Source organism: Nomascus leucogenys, chromosome 6 (assembly GCF_006542625.1).
Source record: "Nomascus leucogenys isolate Asia chromosome 6, Asia_NLE_v1, whole genome shotgun sequence".
Lineage (NCBI taxonomy): Eukaryota > Metazoa > Chordata > Mammalia > Primates > Hylobatidae > Nomascus > Nomascus leucogenys.
Window position 1 is genome coordinate 76,350,436 of NC_044386.1, and position 17,050 is coordinate 76,367,485.

The 17,050-nt window shown below is 50.6% G+C and overlaps 1 protein-coding gene across 9 annotated transcripts in view; it reads right to left on the bottom strand.

The window, feature by feature from the left end:
- Nucleotides 1-2,070: 2,070 nt before the first annotated feature.
- HERC2 (HECT and RLD domain containing E3 ubiquitin protein ligase 2) overlaps nucleotides 2,071-17,050 on the bottom strand; it is a 213,383-nt gene continuing 198,403 nt past the window's right edge. For 7 of the 9 annotated variants that reach the window (XM_030814468.1, XM_030814466.1, XM_030814471.1 and 4 more), the window contains 10 exons: nucleotides 15,851-16,038; nucleotides 14,879-15,076; nucleotides 12,373-12,456; nucleotides 8,020-8,161; nucleotides 7,674-7,868; nucleotides 6,438-6,550; nucleotides 5,620-5,810; nucleotides 4,582-4,687; nucleotides 4,080-4,292; nucleotides 2,310-3,063 (listed from right to left, as the gene is read on the bottom strand). In XM_030814468.1, the coding sequence (XP_030670328.1) occupies nucleotides 2,791-3,063; nucleotides 4,080-4,292; nucleotides 4,582-4,687; nucleotides 5,620-5,810; nucleotides 6,438-6,550; nucleotides 7,674-7,868; nucleotides 8,020-8,161; nucleotides 12,373-12,456; nucleotides 14,879-15,076; nucleotides 15,851-16,038 (1,703 nt within the window). In that variant the 3' untranslated portion in view covers nucleotides 2,310-2,790. Of the gene's footprint in view, nucleotides 3,064-4,079; nucleotides 4,293-4,581; nucleotides 4,688-5,619; nucleotides 5,811-6,437; nucleotides 6,551-7,673; nucleotides 7,869-8,019; nucleotides 8,162-12,372; nucleotides 12,457-14,878; nucleotides 15,077-15,850; nucleotides 16,039-17,050 lie in introns of all 9 variants that reach the window. The other 2 variants (XM_030814467.1, XM_030814465.1) reach the window with 1 other exon arrangement.

Genomic DNA, 17,050 nt, shown 5'->3' on the forward strand with positions numbered 1-17,050 from the left:
CATTTTCCAAAACAAAAAAAATTAGTGAGAATGGCATTAATACTTTTATTAGCCTCTTTAACTGTCTGGCTTAATAGAAGTGTAAACCAAAAAAAGTGGCCGGGCATGGTGGCTCATGCCTGTAATCCTAGCACTTTGGGAGGCTGAGGCAGGCAAATCACAAGGTACGGAGATCGAAACCATCCTAGCTAACACGGTGAAACCTCGTACCCAAAATACAAAAAAATTAGCTGGGCGTGGTGGCGGGAGCCTGTAGTCCCAGCTACTCGGGAGGCTGAGGCAGGAGAATGGCATGAACCCGGGAGGTGGAGCTTGCAGTGAGCCGAGATAGCGCCAGTGCACTCCAGCCTGGGCGACAGAGCAAGACTCCATCTCAAAAAAAAAGTGTCTGAGACAGGCCTCAATCCACTTAGAGGTTCATTTTGCCACAGCTGAGGACGTGCCAGGGAAAGAGACACAAGCCACAGTAGGCTCTGTGTGCGGGGCTTCTTCCAAAGAGCTTTGAGGGTTTCAATATTTAAAGGGGAAAAAGGCAGGAGGGGAAAGGGGAAAGAATAAAAAGGAGAGAGGGTAGAAAAATGAGAGAAGTGGGCACATCCTCGTGAGGCCTTGATGAGTGCTTGCTAAATCGCAGAGGGCAGAGGAAGAGGCAATTATACATTCGGCTCATGCTCAGTAAATCTGCACTTTACATCAGATAAAGTCAACCTAGCGTCGAGGAAGAAGTCAAATATGCATTGGTCTGGGAGTGGGCGTACAGACAATTTCTAGTCTCTAGTCCCTTACGGAGCGATGAGCTGTGACTTTATATTGTCTGGGTGGGGGAGGCCACCTGGGGAGATACCTGTTCAGGCACAGAATGAAAAGGCAGTTTCCCATGTGACTGTTTCCAAGCTCACACTTTTCTTCTGGCCTAGTGGGCTTGCGGGTGGAGATTTTCCTTTCCTTTCACAGAAGACAGGTGAATTCTCATTTCTGTCTGTGCATCCCCACATTGTGATGTTTTGGTGGAAGGAGGTGAAGAAAATCTGGCCTCACAGAGAGACGCAGTAGGAGAGGGAGGCTCTCATGGACACCCTGAAAGGAAGGGCCTCAGAACTCCAGGGATCCTCAGCCAGGACTTTGAGAACCCATGTTCTAGAGGCAGAAGGCATTTGCCAGCCTGATTTTGGGGTTGGCCAATGGAAAGTGGGTGGAGGGAACAGTGCAGCTCTGGGCCCTCTTACACCTGTGTCGCCACCGTGATACACTCACCCAAAGCCAGAAGAGAGACGTGAAGCCTGGCACCTCCTAACCACGGGCCCAGAGCCACTCAGCAGAGGCCAGCCCAGCCAGGCGCATGAGTGAGAAATGTTGCTTCTCACTGACTGCAGGGGCAATTCTGTTATGCTGCAAAAGCTGACAACAAAAGGGTTGGTGATATTAACAAAAATAATACCACACGGCTTATGGAAGTTTTGAGCAAAGCTGAAAATAGACTAATCCTGGCATTTACCAATTCAGTCCTGGAAAGGTTCCCAGAAAAAAAAATAAAACTTTCCCTCTTTGGATTTTCTGTGCCAGTGCTAAACATTGTGTCACTGAATAAACTGTCTCCCAACGTGAAATACATAGTTTTGCCTCAATCTGATAGTGTTCAGCTCAAGCTCTAATGCGTTAGACCTGCCAGCCAGTTTTCCTAGCCTGTTCTCAGTTCTACCCTTAGCAGAGTGCGTGCCATACACAAGCAGCCCAAACCGTGTACCATGGCTGCCTGGACCAAAGACTCTCAGCCCAGGCCAATGAAAGCAGAAGCCAAGGCTGTGCAGACAGATGGGGCTTGGGGAGGAAGTCTGAGGAAACCATGAAGGCTCCAGAGCCCTTCAGCCCCTGCCACCAGCTGGTCCCGTGGAAACTTCCATTCTCCTAATCACTTCTTTGTGACTTGAGTTTGGTTTTTGTAATAATAAAAAAAAAAAATCTAAACTTGGCTGAAATCTTAACTACTGCTGTAACAAGAACTAATTGATTTTTTGGTTGTAGTATATCCACTGGTGCTAGTCTAACTGGTTAAGAAAGCTCAGCCTACACTTTTATGACAGATGTTTTATTTATAGATAATTAAAATTTAGGCATATACATGACACAAACATTATATATAGTACACTTTCCATGATAGAAGTTATAATGCTGTTCACAGAAAGGCCTCAATTCAGATGACATAATGCATATGCTAGAAGGGGACACCTGGGAGAGGGGACACCAAATGGCCTTCTGGTTTTTCATTTTGGTTTAAATATCCTCTGGATGCATTCAAGTAATACTAATCATTTCATGTTCAAAAGGCTTTTAATAAACAAATTCAGAGTAAAATTAATTGAAATATTTATAATACGATTTGTTACACAGGTATTTCCAATATACAATCAAGACGACTCACGACACTTGAAAGAAAGGAGAGAGAAAAAAATCAATTGCACCCACAAGTAAAAAGGCTTTATTCATTCTGGGGATGCTGCAATTCGGTATTTATATAAACATTTACACACTTTAGTAAACACAGTCCTACATGTAATGCAGCATTACGGGTGAGAAGACCCTTGGAAGTCGAGCAACCAGTGTTCCACGCGAACAGGCAGACCTTCTCACTGTCATTCCCATCACGGCCAGTCAGTCTCTCCACCCCCTCCTCCCGCCTGGCTCGAGGACGGACGCTTCTCATCAGACACACCAGGCAGCCTACAGTCTACACAGCAGCGAGCGCTCTGCTGCCTGGCTCAGGCTCTCGTTTCACGAGGACGTTTCCCCATCTTAGTGTCCTGTTAAATAATCTTGCGTAGAGTCCGAAGCAAAGGAGTCAACATCCTCGTTATCTGAATCGTCGCTGCTGTCGTCAGCGGCCGGCTCTCCTGTAAGCGCGATGCGAGCGTAGTCATCCGTGTCTATGGACTTGCAGAAATGGATGGCGTACTTGAGCTTCTCCTCCAGCACCTGCTTGCAGGAATACCTGGGCAGCTTCAGCAAGAAGAAACAGGTGTAGGACTCAGGGAGGAAGTGGTCTGGAGGGTTGTATTTATCCAACACCTGTGGAGCAGAAATACGAAGTGATCAGAAACTGAGTACTGTTGCAGTCTACTTTACTGTGCCCATTAGACTCTTCGTGCTCACAAAGAACAAAACGGCAGAAAACATAATCCAACCACCTTTAGGAGTAACAAGGAGCAATTAATTCCTAGAACTTGGAGTAAGAAACAGCACCTCACTATGGAGATGACGGCTCTCTATGGTCATCCCAGGAAGAGGGCCCAAGGACCACACCAACCCTGTGGATGCGGGGCGGCCTGGCTGGTGGAGGACCAGGCACATGACCACAGGAGAGCTCTTCGTGAGTCGACCAGCCCAACTTTGACCCCTACAGATTAAGATACTAGGAAACAGCAAGAATTATGGACAAAAACTAAGAATTACTGAACTTCTAAGATAAAAAACTATGCATGCTCTCCAAGGTGACCCTGAAAGACGGCCACTTTTCTAACCCTGGCAGAGACGCAGGTCAGGCTGTGCTGGGCACATGCTGGGAACAGTGGACCCCATCGATCCATCCGCCCAGGCACTGCTGGATACGGTCCCAATAGAGAGTGGGGGCGTTAGGCCATCCCCTCTCAGTGACTTGGCAGGTCCATCAAGCTTGTTTCTGACCACTGGCCCACAGAGGTGGAACCCAAAGCAAAACCCTTGTTCTCAATCCAGCGAGCGGCCTCATTTTTCTCGGTATGTAGCATGTTACTTAGTGACTCACCTAATTCGACCAGATAACTGAACAAGTGCTTTACGTGTGTTTGAAATCTAGAGCAGGCTGACACAGCAGTGATGTATTCTGGGGATGGCCAGATACATTTTTAAAAAATAGGTAATGGTACCCAAAACACATAATCGTAACATTTTGAGCCTTCACATCAGAGAAGTTGGATGTTTTCCATTTTCATTTCTGTGAAGACTCAAGAGGCCGGTTTTTCCATGTGCTGCAGGACTGTGGGTGAGAAGCCGGCCACCGTTGGCCAACATTAGCCCAGGGCTGGCAAGCCCAGCCAGAAGCCTACCTGGATGACGAAGTCTCGGCCCCGGAAGTCGGCGATGGTCCTGGGCAGCCTCGTCCGGCCCCAGACAAAGCGAAGGAAGAGAGAACGCTCTGTGTTGGAGAAGGACTCCATCACCTCCCAGAACCACTGGATCAGTGATGCGGAAGGCTCGATGCCTTTATAGGTGGCCACCGACTTGAGAAGGTGCAGCGGGATGTCAGGGCTGCCACACACCTGCGGGAGGATGTCTGTCAGGGCCACGTGATGCTTCCCACCCTGGCATTTCCGCAAGACTCCATCACGCTCCCTCTCTACACCACGGCGTGTTTGGGGCGGGGAAAGGTCTGGGGGCTCTGGGTGGGCCCGCACACAGCCTCCTGCAGGCAGGTGGAGGGACGCGCTCAGAGTGCACTCCCTTCAGTCAACACACAGGGCAAGGTTCTGACTCTAACTGCTGTCACTGATTTGTGGGTCAGCAGGCAAAAGGCAGCTGCAGGGCAGCCCCACCTGAGTGTCGGCATACCATCGTCTCCAGTTCGTAGCCGGTGAACAGAGAGAGGAGGGGGACAGGCACAACGCGGGCCATCCCTTCCCGAACAGCAGCCACCTGCTCATCAAATTCATGGAGTCTGGAAGAAAAAGCTCACTTTACACTTGTCTTCAGTGACACTGACTTTATGCTGCTCACACCCATCCTTGGCATGCAGCACTGTGGCCGCACACTTCCCAGCTGGGAGGACAGAGGAGCAGCTCCAGATGGCATGAGCATGCTTAGCAGCTCGGCGCTGCAGAGCTTCTCCCGACACTGGGCTCATCTCATCCGGCAGACGGGGTACAGCCTAATGACCACCTACAGCTATGCACACCCCAAGACGCCACTCTCAGTACCCACAGGACACCCCAGGAGAAGCCAGCACCAAGAGGGGAAACACACGTGCATCCGCCCCAGGCCTGAGACACTGTGCTGACCCACAGCAGACACGATACGGGGGACAGCACCGCCCAGGACACCTGCCAGGACTACCCCCACCAGAGAGCCCACAGGGCCCACCCGCCACACAGGGCCTCACCCAGACACTCTCAGGTGCTTCCAGGGGACATGGGACAAGCAGTGGAAGCTGTGGGTGGTGGTAATGACCTGCCAAGCCTGAATCACGGTGCCCAAAGGCCTGTGCACAGTCACACCTGGACACCTGGCAAAGGCTGCTCTGTGTCACTCAAGCAGCCTGGAGGGGGTTGAGACAGCCCCAGACACAGCCCTGTCCCAGGGAAGCCAACAAAGAAAGCATACAGGGGCAAAAACTATGGCCTCTCCAGGTGCAGTGACCCAAATGGGTGGATTTTGTTGATCTTGGTATTCTGGTTAGAGCCAGGAATGTCAGAGTAATAAATACTGACCCTGATCACAAAATAAGCTTCATACCCACAGATCCGCAATAGTTGGAGTCAAATCCATTACTTTACTGTGTATGACACTCCTGAAAAACACAGATGTCCAAACAACCATTTTCTGCTACTTTTGCTATTTATGTCAATGCAACAGAGACAGATGACCACCAACCTATAGTTTATCGCCAGCCGCACGTACTCCGCGCGGTTGTCCAGGGTGATGTGCGTGTGCTTGGAGCTCAACTGGATGTCCTGGCCGCTGGCGCTTGGCACCGTGAAGGGCAGGCTCATGGCTTCAAACTCCTCTGAGGTGGCTTCGTTGTCTCGGATGTACATGAGTCCAGGAATAAAATCCTTATCAACCTTTTAAGGAGAAAAAGAAAGCCCATGTGTCGACTCAGGGCTTGTCTCCATCCCAGACTCCAGTCCACCCAGCACACTCTGTCAAGCAGGAATCAGGGTCAGCCTCAAGTGCATCTTGAGGCTGCAAGTGCACAGCACACACCAAGATACGAGAGGAGCAACGAGAGAGTACTTCACCCAAGGAGCTGAACGAAGAATTCACAATTCAGCCAAATGCTTAAAACTAACCACCGAGAAAGTTACAGCAACTGGCTAGCAAGGGTTCCCTCCCTGCAGCCGAGGCATGACACAGCCATGGGGAATGAGCTGGCTGTGGTCGCCCCAGGACAGAGCCTCCCGTGCAAGCCTGACTCGCGGCTCCCAACTGCCCAAAAGTTCAGCTTCTTTACAGGGGAGGCAGTGAGCTTCCTTATCTGACAAGACAGTGTATGTTACAAAACACCAGAAAATAGATGGTCTATTTTTTTTTTTTTTTTTTTTGCTACTCAAAGGTGGTCCACAGCCAGCAGCCTCTGTGTCACCTGGGCACCGAGTTAGGCCAGCGTTCACAGCCTGACTGGACATGCAGAACAGACTGTGCCTGTTAACAAGACCCCAGAGGCCCTGCCTGCCGCCCCAGGGAGTTACCTCACTGAGGTCCGCGATGGTGAGGCTCATCCCAGCCAGCTGCTTCCAGACAGGCTCGGCAAGATTGAGGCTCAGGGGACTCCCGGTTCGGATGGCAATGCCCAGCAACACACCTGATCATTCAGGACACAAGTGACAGAGGACGCTTGAAAAGGATGACAAAACTTCCCGCTCACTCACACACGCCACTGACAGCCGCTCCACACTGAGGACTCAGAGCCTTCTGAAGCAGCAACACCCAAATCATAGGTCTAGGCCCTTCCTCAAGACCACCTGTCCTGCTCTAAGTCTATCCTTTTGTGCCTATAAGCCTCTAACTCTTCACGTCCTTTCTGCATGCACACTAGTTTAAGCCACACAGTGGCCAATTCTTCTTCTTATGACAGCAAAGAGCTGGAACTTCCCCACAGGAGTATCCTCCAGGGAGCTACAGCCCTGCCCAGGAGGTGCTGGCTGTGGTGGGACACACAGCCAAGGACACCCTGCACACCCTCAGTGGGACAGGAGGGAGGGACTGGCTAATGGCAAAGACCTCACCCTACTCTGATCCCAAGTCTCAGATAAACACTGAAGATGCAGAAACAGAATCTCCCATCTTCTGAGTGCCCGAGGCAGTCTCCAGTCCTCAGCACATGGCCGGGGCTGGCTCTGCCAGGGCCTGCAGCTGTGCACAGAGCTTCTGACGGGTCCACCACCGTCAGGCCCTCAATGCTAGGCACGGAAGTCAACAGCACCTCGTTCGCTTCCATAATGTTGGTGAAAGGCACGATCAACATTAAAAGTCTTTTCTTTTTCTCTTTTTTTTTTCTTTGATACAGAGTGTCGCCCAGGCTGGAGTGCAATGGCATGATCTCAGCTCACTGCAACCTCCGCCTCCTGGGTTCAAGCAATTCTCCTGCCTCACCCTCCTGAGTAGCTGGGACTACAGGTGCATGCCACCACAGCTAGCTAAGTTTTTTTGTATTTTTACTAGAGACAGGGTTTCACCATATTGGTCAGGCTGGTCTTGAACTCCTGACCTCAGGCAATCTGCCCGCCTCAGCCTCCCAAAGTGCTAGGATCATAGGCGTGAGCCACTGCACCTCACCCTAAAAGTCATTTTTATTGGTAACAGTCTCAAAAACTAAAAGCAGATATTCAAGATATCTACTGTCACTCCTCAAACAGATGGTACACTTTAACTCAAGAGCAGGCACAGGCCACAGCGACACAGTCTCAAGTGGCCGAGAAGCTCACCCAGGAAGCGGAACATGCTGCTGTGCACGGGTGCTCTGGCGGCCGGGCTGAGCAGGTAGCAGTCTCGGTTGGCCCCAGACTCATCCCTCCCGTTGGGTGTCACTATCAGCAGGGGCGTGAGTCCGTTCTGCAGCTCCTCACAGATCTCAGCTATGGACTCGCTGTAGCCGCCCCCACAGTCATCCACAGATTCACCTGCAGGGGAGAAGCAGCCACTCGAAGTCCCCTCACACAGTCCTGTGTGAAGAGCCCCAATGCTCCCACACCACGTGGCCTCTGTGCTCCCCGTGGGCTCAGGCGACCACCGCCGGGGACACAGGTGCTCCAGTGTGCAGCAAGTTCTCACCCACAAACTTGACTTTCCAGACACGGTGAGGAAGGAGGAGGCTGTCGGGACCAAAGGAGCTCATCTTAGCGCACATCTGCCCAAAGACAGACTTGGTGCCATCGGGGCCGGCCAGCCCGCCTTTGCTCCTTGATCGTTTGACCTGGAGAGGAAGAAGCAAGCAAGCGTGAGGCCACTGCCACAGCAGGAAGCACACAGCCGGGGATATGCGGCGCTGGTGAATGCACGAGGAGGAGGCACCGTGCATGGGCCCCTCCCTGATTACACACCTGCTTGCATGGATGCCAGGCAGACCCCGCCGTCTGGGGTGCTCGACTCTGAACACCCGAGACCGCTGCCTCACCCCATTGGGCATGTCGCCAGTGATGTGCCCAGCAGCCCCCAGGACTAGTGTGTCTGAACAAACACCTTCCAACATGACACACACCACCACCACGTCCACAGCTGCGGCCCGGCAGCACCACCCTGGCACGGACCATCCTCACACCCTATGCACTGCTGCTACTTCACCATCTTGCCACGACCTCATGAAATAAGACACCAGGAACTCCAAAAGCAGCTCTCCCAGCAGACCAGAACAGAATCCCGGCACTCAAAGATTCAACCCAATGCCCCTGAGACTGAAGCAGACACAGTGAGTGAGTGCCTCAGCCGGGACCAGCCCTTCCCCACATCTACTTCCACCCATCCCACTTCCAAGCCTTGGGGCCACTCAGCCTCCCCAACACAGGCAGTCACTCTCCCTGCCCATCCTTCTCATCCTAAGCTACAATTACCAAAGGCTCAGGGGACTCCAATTCCCAAAGACACCAGGGCAGGAGCCCTAGGGCCCCCGCCGCAGCAGGACCTCGGTACATCGGAGGGCAGGTGGCTGAGGCTGTGTGTCAGAATCATCTGGGAAGCCCAGTCTGGAAGGATGCCAAAAAGAAAAATTGAAGAAAAAATGGTCCTGAGAATGTATTTTGATAACCCCTCCAGTGAAGCTCTCTTCACCATTAGCTCACATAAAGTTGAGTTTAAACAACTTACAACACAGGCTGCCATAACCAAGACTAAAAATACAAGAAGAATGAGAGAAGCCACAGCTGCCTGTAGAATGAACTTGTCTGCGTGCCACACACACGGCTAGTGTTCACAGATGCGAGTTCCTGGAAACTCGCAGCAGCTTGTTAAGGCTCCATCATGCCCAGAGGAGACTAGGCTACAAGAAAAGAACAGGACATGCCCTATGTCACGGTGGCCACGTGAGAGGAGAGGTGCACCCAGCTCCCCAAAGCCCCCGGGGCTGCCTCTCCTCCCCAACGACACCCACTAGTAGTGGCTGTCTGCACTCAGAGGCTGCAGAAAACAGCAGCCATGAGGCTGGAAGGAGACAGGCTCCTGCGGGACAGCACTTTCTCTGCTCAGTAGAAACACAGATGATTTTAACTGTCTTTAATCTGAACGCCCTAAATTTTCAGAAATGTGCATGCAATAACTCTGTAATAAATTTTTAAGGATAAAAAAGTTTTTATGTAGTGATGCTCAGATCCTGCTATAAAACTAAATAAAATTCCCAACAAACAAAACCCTCCAGTAAGATGACCTGTGTTCTGGAGTCTCTGAAACTATCCAGACAGCTGTGAGAGCCCCTCCCATGGCATCCTCTTGGGAGGCGTGCCCTGAGCGCATCATCGCGGCCATGGGGTGGCAGGTTGGAAGCGCCTGTGCATCCTTCCTGGCTCCGCACTGGCGTCCTGTGCACACCCTGAATTCATACAATGTTTTTCTCCATGTTCATTTCTAGGCAGAAAATCACTTCTATTTCCACATCTGTAGAAAATTTCCTCGCTTCGGGAGGGGCATGCTACCCTGAATGGGAAGGAGCCACCTCTGGCACCCGGGGCCAGGGCTGAGCCAGAGCAGCCCCCAGACGTCAATCCACATTGCACACTAGGCTGAAGGGTGTTTATCTGATTCTTAAGAAGGCCTGACGTTGGGTGCGGTGGCTCACACCTATTAATCCCAGCACTTTGGGAGGCTGAGGTGAGTGGATCACCTGAGGTCAGGAGTTCAGGACCAGCCTGGCCAACACAGTGAAACCCTGTCTCTACTAAAAATACAAAAAAGGCCGGGTGCGGTGGCTCATGCCTATAATACCAGCACTTTGGGAGGCTGAGGCGAGTGGATCACCTAGTCAGGAGTTCGGAACCAGCCTGGCCAACATGGTGAAACCGTCTCTACTAAAAATACAAAAAAAAAATCAGCCTGGCATGGTGGCGCACGCCTGTAATCTCAGCTACTCGGGAGGCTGAGGCAAGAGAATCACTTGAGCCTGGGAGGTGGAGGTTGCAGTGAGCCAAGATCGCGCCACTGTACTCTAGTCTGGGTGACAGAACAAGACTCCCTCTCGAAAAAAAAAAAAAAAAAAAAAAAGGCCTGATATAAGTTGTTGTTTTTTGTTTGCTTTGAGACAGTGTCTGGCTCTGTCACCCAGACTGGAGTACACTGGTATGATCTCGGCTCACTACAACCTCTGCCTCCTGGGCTCAAGCGATCCTCCTGCCTCAGCCTCCCAAGTAGCTGGGACTACAGGCACCTACCACCACACCAGGCTAATTTTTGTATGTTTTGTAGAGACGGGGTTTCATCATGTTGCCCAGGATGGTCTCAAACTCCTAGGCTCAAGCAATCCATCCACGTCAGCCTCCCAAAGTGCTAGGATTACAGGCATGAGCTACCACCAAGGACTAATATAAATTTATTTGCCATTTACCCAGTTTGTTTTTTCAATTGCATACTGAACGTTTTTGTAACACAAGCTGGGGATGGCAAGATGAGTAAGAAAGAGGTGCTTAGCATGTAATGACTTCTTAACAATTTCAGATGATACAAAGACAGAAACAAGGGTGCCTAATCTGCATCCTAGTTTATCAAAACTTCACTGATTCCCAGAGCCCCCCAGGCTTGAACACCCACCCTGACAGCCCCTGGCCCAAAAAGTCTGCGTGCGGTTTTGAGGGAGGTGCAAATCGAGGCGCACTCAATCGCAGGGGTTAGACGATGCGGAAGCCATCAGCTGGCCTTGCTTACAAGCTATAATGTTTATGATGCACAGCAAACCGAAGCCATCATCCAAGGTAGGGAAATAAAAGCTTTTTTATGAACCTAGTTAAACAATCTATTTATTTGAGGACATGACTGACGTACAGCTTAGCATTAAACACTCTGACGTCAGTGAAGAGACCAGCTCCATCAATGTGGTCACATGAGCTGTCCAACAAAGGACAAGAGTTTCATGTCTTAATTCAAAATGCCCCCAAGTATAACTCTGAAAACATTTCTAGTTATGTAATCAACATCAGGGTAAAAATCATGTGTTAATACGAAGGTACAGGAACAAAGAATTTGTTCTTCATGGCTGTGTCTGATCCAAGAGGCGAGGCCAGTTTCATTTGAGCACTAAATGTCAAGTTCTGCACGCTATCATCATCAGAGGCCAAGGCTCCTCTTTGTTTTTAATTAATTGTTTTTAACTGTGAGTTTATATACACTTGAAGCAGTGTAAATTTAGAAATGGTCTACTTGTCGTTTCTTTGATTACTACCCACGAGACAGTATTAGTAATTCTGGCCTATGAAATTGGCAAAGAAAACTACCAGTGGTGAGGAGGGTGTGAGGATGGTGGGAACATGAACTGTTATAACCTATAATCGGATGTATCATCAAATTATCACTGGGACTCTGACCCACTCCACTTCTCAGAACTTAACAAAAGGGGTGACCAAAGACACACCCAAATAGCCCTGCCTGTACCACAGAAAAGTGGGCACAGTTCCCCAGCACCATCGGAGAAATCTGACAGAGTAAACCAGGACACACCCCTGCAAGAGAGGAGCAGGCTGCAGGCAGCTGCCAAACACAAGCAGCCCCACAGGACCCTATTCCATGGCAGGCAGGAGCACAGCAAATTTCAAAAGGCAGTGATCCTGCTTTGGCTATAACAAACAGACACACACCTCCCAATGTAACAGCAGCGGTTATCATCATGCAGTGGGAAGAGGGCTGATTTTATTTTCCCCGTTCTTGCTGACTTGTGTTTGTGCTTTTGGACTATCTGACATAAATCTTCATTACTTCTGTAAAAGGAAACACACTGACATTCCTGGAAGCCCCAGCACATCACATACAGGAAGCCCACAAAAAGGAAGGTGGCACCTGCTCTTTAAAGTTGGGATGCATGGGATGGCAGGCTACCAGCGCTCTCATCCCGGCCCAGGCACCCACGAAAGCGTCACTTCTAAGGCTGTCAGACTCGGAGAGCAATCTCCATGTGCTACCTGGATGTGGTTCAGCTCTACGACGGGGCCATACCTGGATGCGGTTCAGCTCCACAACGGGGCCATGCTGACGATCGCGCACCATAGTTGCTTGTACTACTTTCCGGAAAGCCACCTCCTAAAACACATCAAACAGACAAAATTTAGAATCTGATGTGGAAAGCATCACTCCTGAAGAAATCATCACATAATTTTGTTTAAAAACAGTGTTGAAGACCTTCCTAAGGACAGAAAACTGCCAGTTCCCTTTTCTCAAGTTGCGAGGGTGCAGGGGAACAGGCTGGCACTGAAGCGCATGGGGACAGACGGCCGGGCAGGTAGTGCCAATGGCCAGGCAAGAGGCAGGTCCCTCAGGAAACTACCTCCACCCAGCAGTGTTCTGCAGGCTGGAAGAGCCCAGCACACACAGGGCACAGAACAGGGAGGGCTGGGCCTGGCAAGCACCTGCTCTGACTCAGGTCTCGAAGTCAAGGTTTCCCTGCCAAACATCAAGTCCACCAGTGGCAGGGACTGATGTTAAACCACTGGCTGCCACACAGCAGTCACAGGGCCAGGGAGCGCCGTGGAGCCAGCCAGACCTTGGGTCGGGACAGAGAAGACAGACCAGGGAGGGGAACAAGGTCCTGGCTGTGATCACACTAAAAGAAATTGGGAGTGCCTGGGGTGAAGACAGCAGGACGTGGCCAAACATGAGCACCACAGTGAGGACCCAGCCATTCCCCAGGAGGGAGCAGGTCGGCCATGCCCGTGGGGAAAGGGCACAGGATGCAGCACGCAGTCGTGCCAATGGAAAGGGAGGAGACAGGTCAACAGGGGTCTCAGCTCTCTTGGCCCAGTAGGCAATCGTGCCTTCTTTCAGTTAGGGGTGGGCTGTGGGAGTACAAGGGTCCCTCAGTGGAGGCTGAGCCCTTGCCCAGCTCAAAGCCTAAGAACTCCAAGCCCTGAAGGCAGGAGGTGAGGGCCCCAAGCGCCAGAGGAGACCCAGAAAGGGTATCCTGGAGGCACCCCAGCCCCATGCCTCTCGCACAGCCCAGACTCATCCTGCTCCCACGGGCCCTGCCTGGACCTCAGTGCAGCTCCCCCTTCACAGGAGCACTCCCCTCTCCTCCCAGTCACCAGCCCGCCCACCTTCCTGGAGAGTCCGTTTTGGTGCTCTGGACCGGGAGTAGTAACACCCACTCTTTGAGGCCGATCCTCACCATACCGAGGACCAGAACTGAGGCTGCCTGCACACTCCCTGACCAGAGGTACCTTTCAGATGCCCTCAGCACTCCCCTGCTCTCCTGCAGCCCCAGCAGGTGCCAGATGCTGCTGCGCAGCGCTCTCCTACCACATGCCAGCTCCCACCCGTGCCCCGCTCACAGCCTGCACAACACTCGCACAGGGCCAGGTGGGACGTGCCCTGTCTCTCACTTTTCTACTCCCTACAAAGAAAGGTTTTTTTCCTCTGCACTGCCTATTATCATCACCACTTTGAAGGATTAAAAAAAGAAGGTAAAATTAATCATTTGCTGCTTTTTATTATTGAACAGTAATTGAAATTACGTTTCCTATCCATCCTATCCATTTTACCTGCCCACGATTTCTTCTGCCTCTCTCATCAGAGAGATGGTCTTTCCATTAAACACAAGCCTGACCACTTCCACCCTCAGGCACACGTGAAAGTAAAATGAATGTACCAGTCCTGTTCAGCAGAAATCGTTCTAGCCAAGCGGAAACAAAGCCAGTCTTTAAAAAGTAACCTGCTGGGACAGGATTCCAAAACGTCGCAATTTGATTAAATCACTAAGAATGGGCCGTAATATTTGACATCAAAATACATTAGAGAATCACAATCAGGATTAGTGGTCCTCAATCTAATTCTATAACTTTTCCCTATACAGACATGCCCCTACCATACGGTAATTAGCCCCTTCGAGATCATCTTGTCAAGCTGCTTGCCAGAAACCCAACTTCTGGAAAGCTCCAATTATTAGCAACATCTACAGGTCAAAACCTGCCTGGGGACTTTCAGATGCCCTCACTCATGACTGTATTACTCACCACCTGTTAATTCTCACTTGGCCAGCCATCTCTACACATTCAGGCATGGACCTTCGAGGTAAGCTATCTGTGACTCCTGGCCCCCTCTGCTGGACATCATGAGAGAAACAGCCCAATCGCCGGCCTTCCTGTGTCAGTGGGGACTTGCCATAATGCCACATGGCCAGGCAGGCAGAGAAGGACCGCAGGAACAAAGGCTTAGTTTATGAAGGCCCCACCTCATCCTTCTGGAGCAGTGAGAGGCAGAGATTATGAAGGACAGGTACAGCATCTTACTGTTTGCTTTTAATATAAACTCCAAAAAGGAAGAGATTTTTGTCTGTTTTCTCATTGATATAAAGTACCCAGAACAGAGCCTGGCATGCAGGAGGCATTCGGTGAACATTTTGCTGAATGAGCTGAATTCTATGTGTTCTATGCCCAGTATAGGAATTCTGTTGGGTTACATGTACTGCAGACACCAGTTTCCCCTACAGCAAAGACTGCCACTCGAATACCTTTCCCTGGGATATCAGAATTCCTCGGAGAGTGTCGAACCCAACAGAAGGCCCGAGTCCAGTTTCGTCGAGCGAGCCTTCCAGGTCGAACATGGGGATGCAGGGGCAGAAGAGCTCGGAGAGGTGGTGCAGCAGCAGCAGGCGGTTCCTCAGCGCGATGATGGGGATCTCCTGCAGGTGATTGTACTCCATGGGGACCTGGAACACAGAAACGGCCTTCAGCCCCTCAGGCACCAAAGGCACAGGGGGGCCACAGTGTGGCATCCATTAAGGATTCTGAAAACAATTGTTTCAAAAACAGAGAAGCACTATGGTGTCTGAGTTTGGTTTGCAAAACCTCACTGTGCTGCTTTTAAAATAATATTCTGTCCAGTTTGACTGTAAAAAAAAAATTAGTCTATACGAATATATTTACTAAGAAATGTGAGGCATGTACTGTCAGAACAGTTTGGTGTGGAACAGTTTGGTGTGGGTTATAAGATATAGAAGGTGATACACACTGTACACACAGAATATTGGCTGGCATGAACATTAAGGTTCTTTTGAGACAGGGTCTCACTCTGTCACCCAGATAAGAGGGCAGTGGTGCAATCACCGCAGCTTGGACCTTTCAGACTCAAGTGATCCTCCCACCTCAGCCCTCTGCCTCCCAGGTAGCTGGGACTACAGGTGCATGCCACTATGCCCGGCTAATTTTGTAGAGACAGGGTTTTGCTATGTTGTCCAGGCTGGTCCCGAACTCCTGAGTTCAGGCAATCTGCCCACCTCGGCCTCCCAAAGTGTTGGGATTACAGGCATGAGCCACCACAACCAGCCAAATATCAAGGTTCTTAACTGCACTGTTTGGTTAACATTTACTGAGCCTGAATTATTTTCACCGAGAAGCCTCTGTAAACACACAATGACAGGATGCAGCATGTGACAGCAGCACACTTTGCTTGCCCCCGACCCACCCAACCTGCCTGGACTCACCTGTGCAGGGAGTTTGCCAGCACTGGCGGGCTTGCTGGTCGACCAGGCGAGGGTATGTGCTGAGCCACAGGCCACACGGTTGACCTTCTTACCCTGAAGGGCAGCTACCAACCGAGGCCTCTGGATGGCGTTGGTGGTTCCGTCTCCCAGCTGTCCCTCATCATTGTCGCCCCATGTATAAACCTCACCTGAATGAAGTGCATTTAGAATCAGAACCTGTATACTAGGGCCAACAAATGCATGGCTGCCAACGTCTTCCCATCACACACAGTACCAACGCTCCCTGCCCTTCAGCTGGCGTTGACCTAGTTGTCAACTTTACATATGACCTAGACGTGTATGTCCGCTTTATGTATGACCTAAACATGAATACATGCTAATTACACATCCAAAGAGGCAAGTGTACTTCCCAGGACTCTCCACAGCCCTTGTTGGCCACCAGGCCTCTTCTAGTGAGAGGCACAGGACTCTGGTCTTAAGCCTCCAACAGTGTTAGTTCTCAGGACTAGGCATGAACAGCAGCAGTTCTCCATCAGAATAATATTAAAACAGATAGCAATATCCCGAACATCCCAAATCCATCAAATATTAAAACAGATAGCAATACCCCTAACATTTCAAATTGCTCTTGCATGTGAAACAGAAAAGGAAAAGTCTGTTTTTTTATACTTTTTTTTGAGACAGGGTCTCACTCTGTTGCCCAGGTTGGAGTAAACTGGCATGATCACGGTTCACTGCAGCCTCAACCTCCCCAGCTCAAGTGATCCTCCCACCTCATCTCCCAAAGTGTTGGGATTACAGGCATGAACCACTGTGACGAAGTCTCACTCTGTCGCCCAGGCTGGAATGCAGTGGTGCGATCTCAGCTCACCGCAACCTCCGCCTCCCGGGTTCGAGCAATTCTCCTGCCTCAGCCCCCTGAGTAGCTAGGCTTACAGGCACGCATCACCATGCCCAGCTAATTTTTGTGTTTTTAGTAAAGACAGGGTTTCACCATGTGGGTCAGGCTGGTCTCGAACTCCTGACTTAGCCACCTGAAAATCTATGTTTTTAAAATCAAAACCACAATGTGATACCACCTCACTCCTGCAAGAATGGCCATAATAAAATAAGAATAAAAAATAATAGATGTTGGTATGGATGTGGTGACGAGGGAACATATACTGCTGGTAGGAACAGAAACCAGTACAACACATTGAG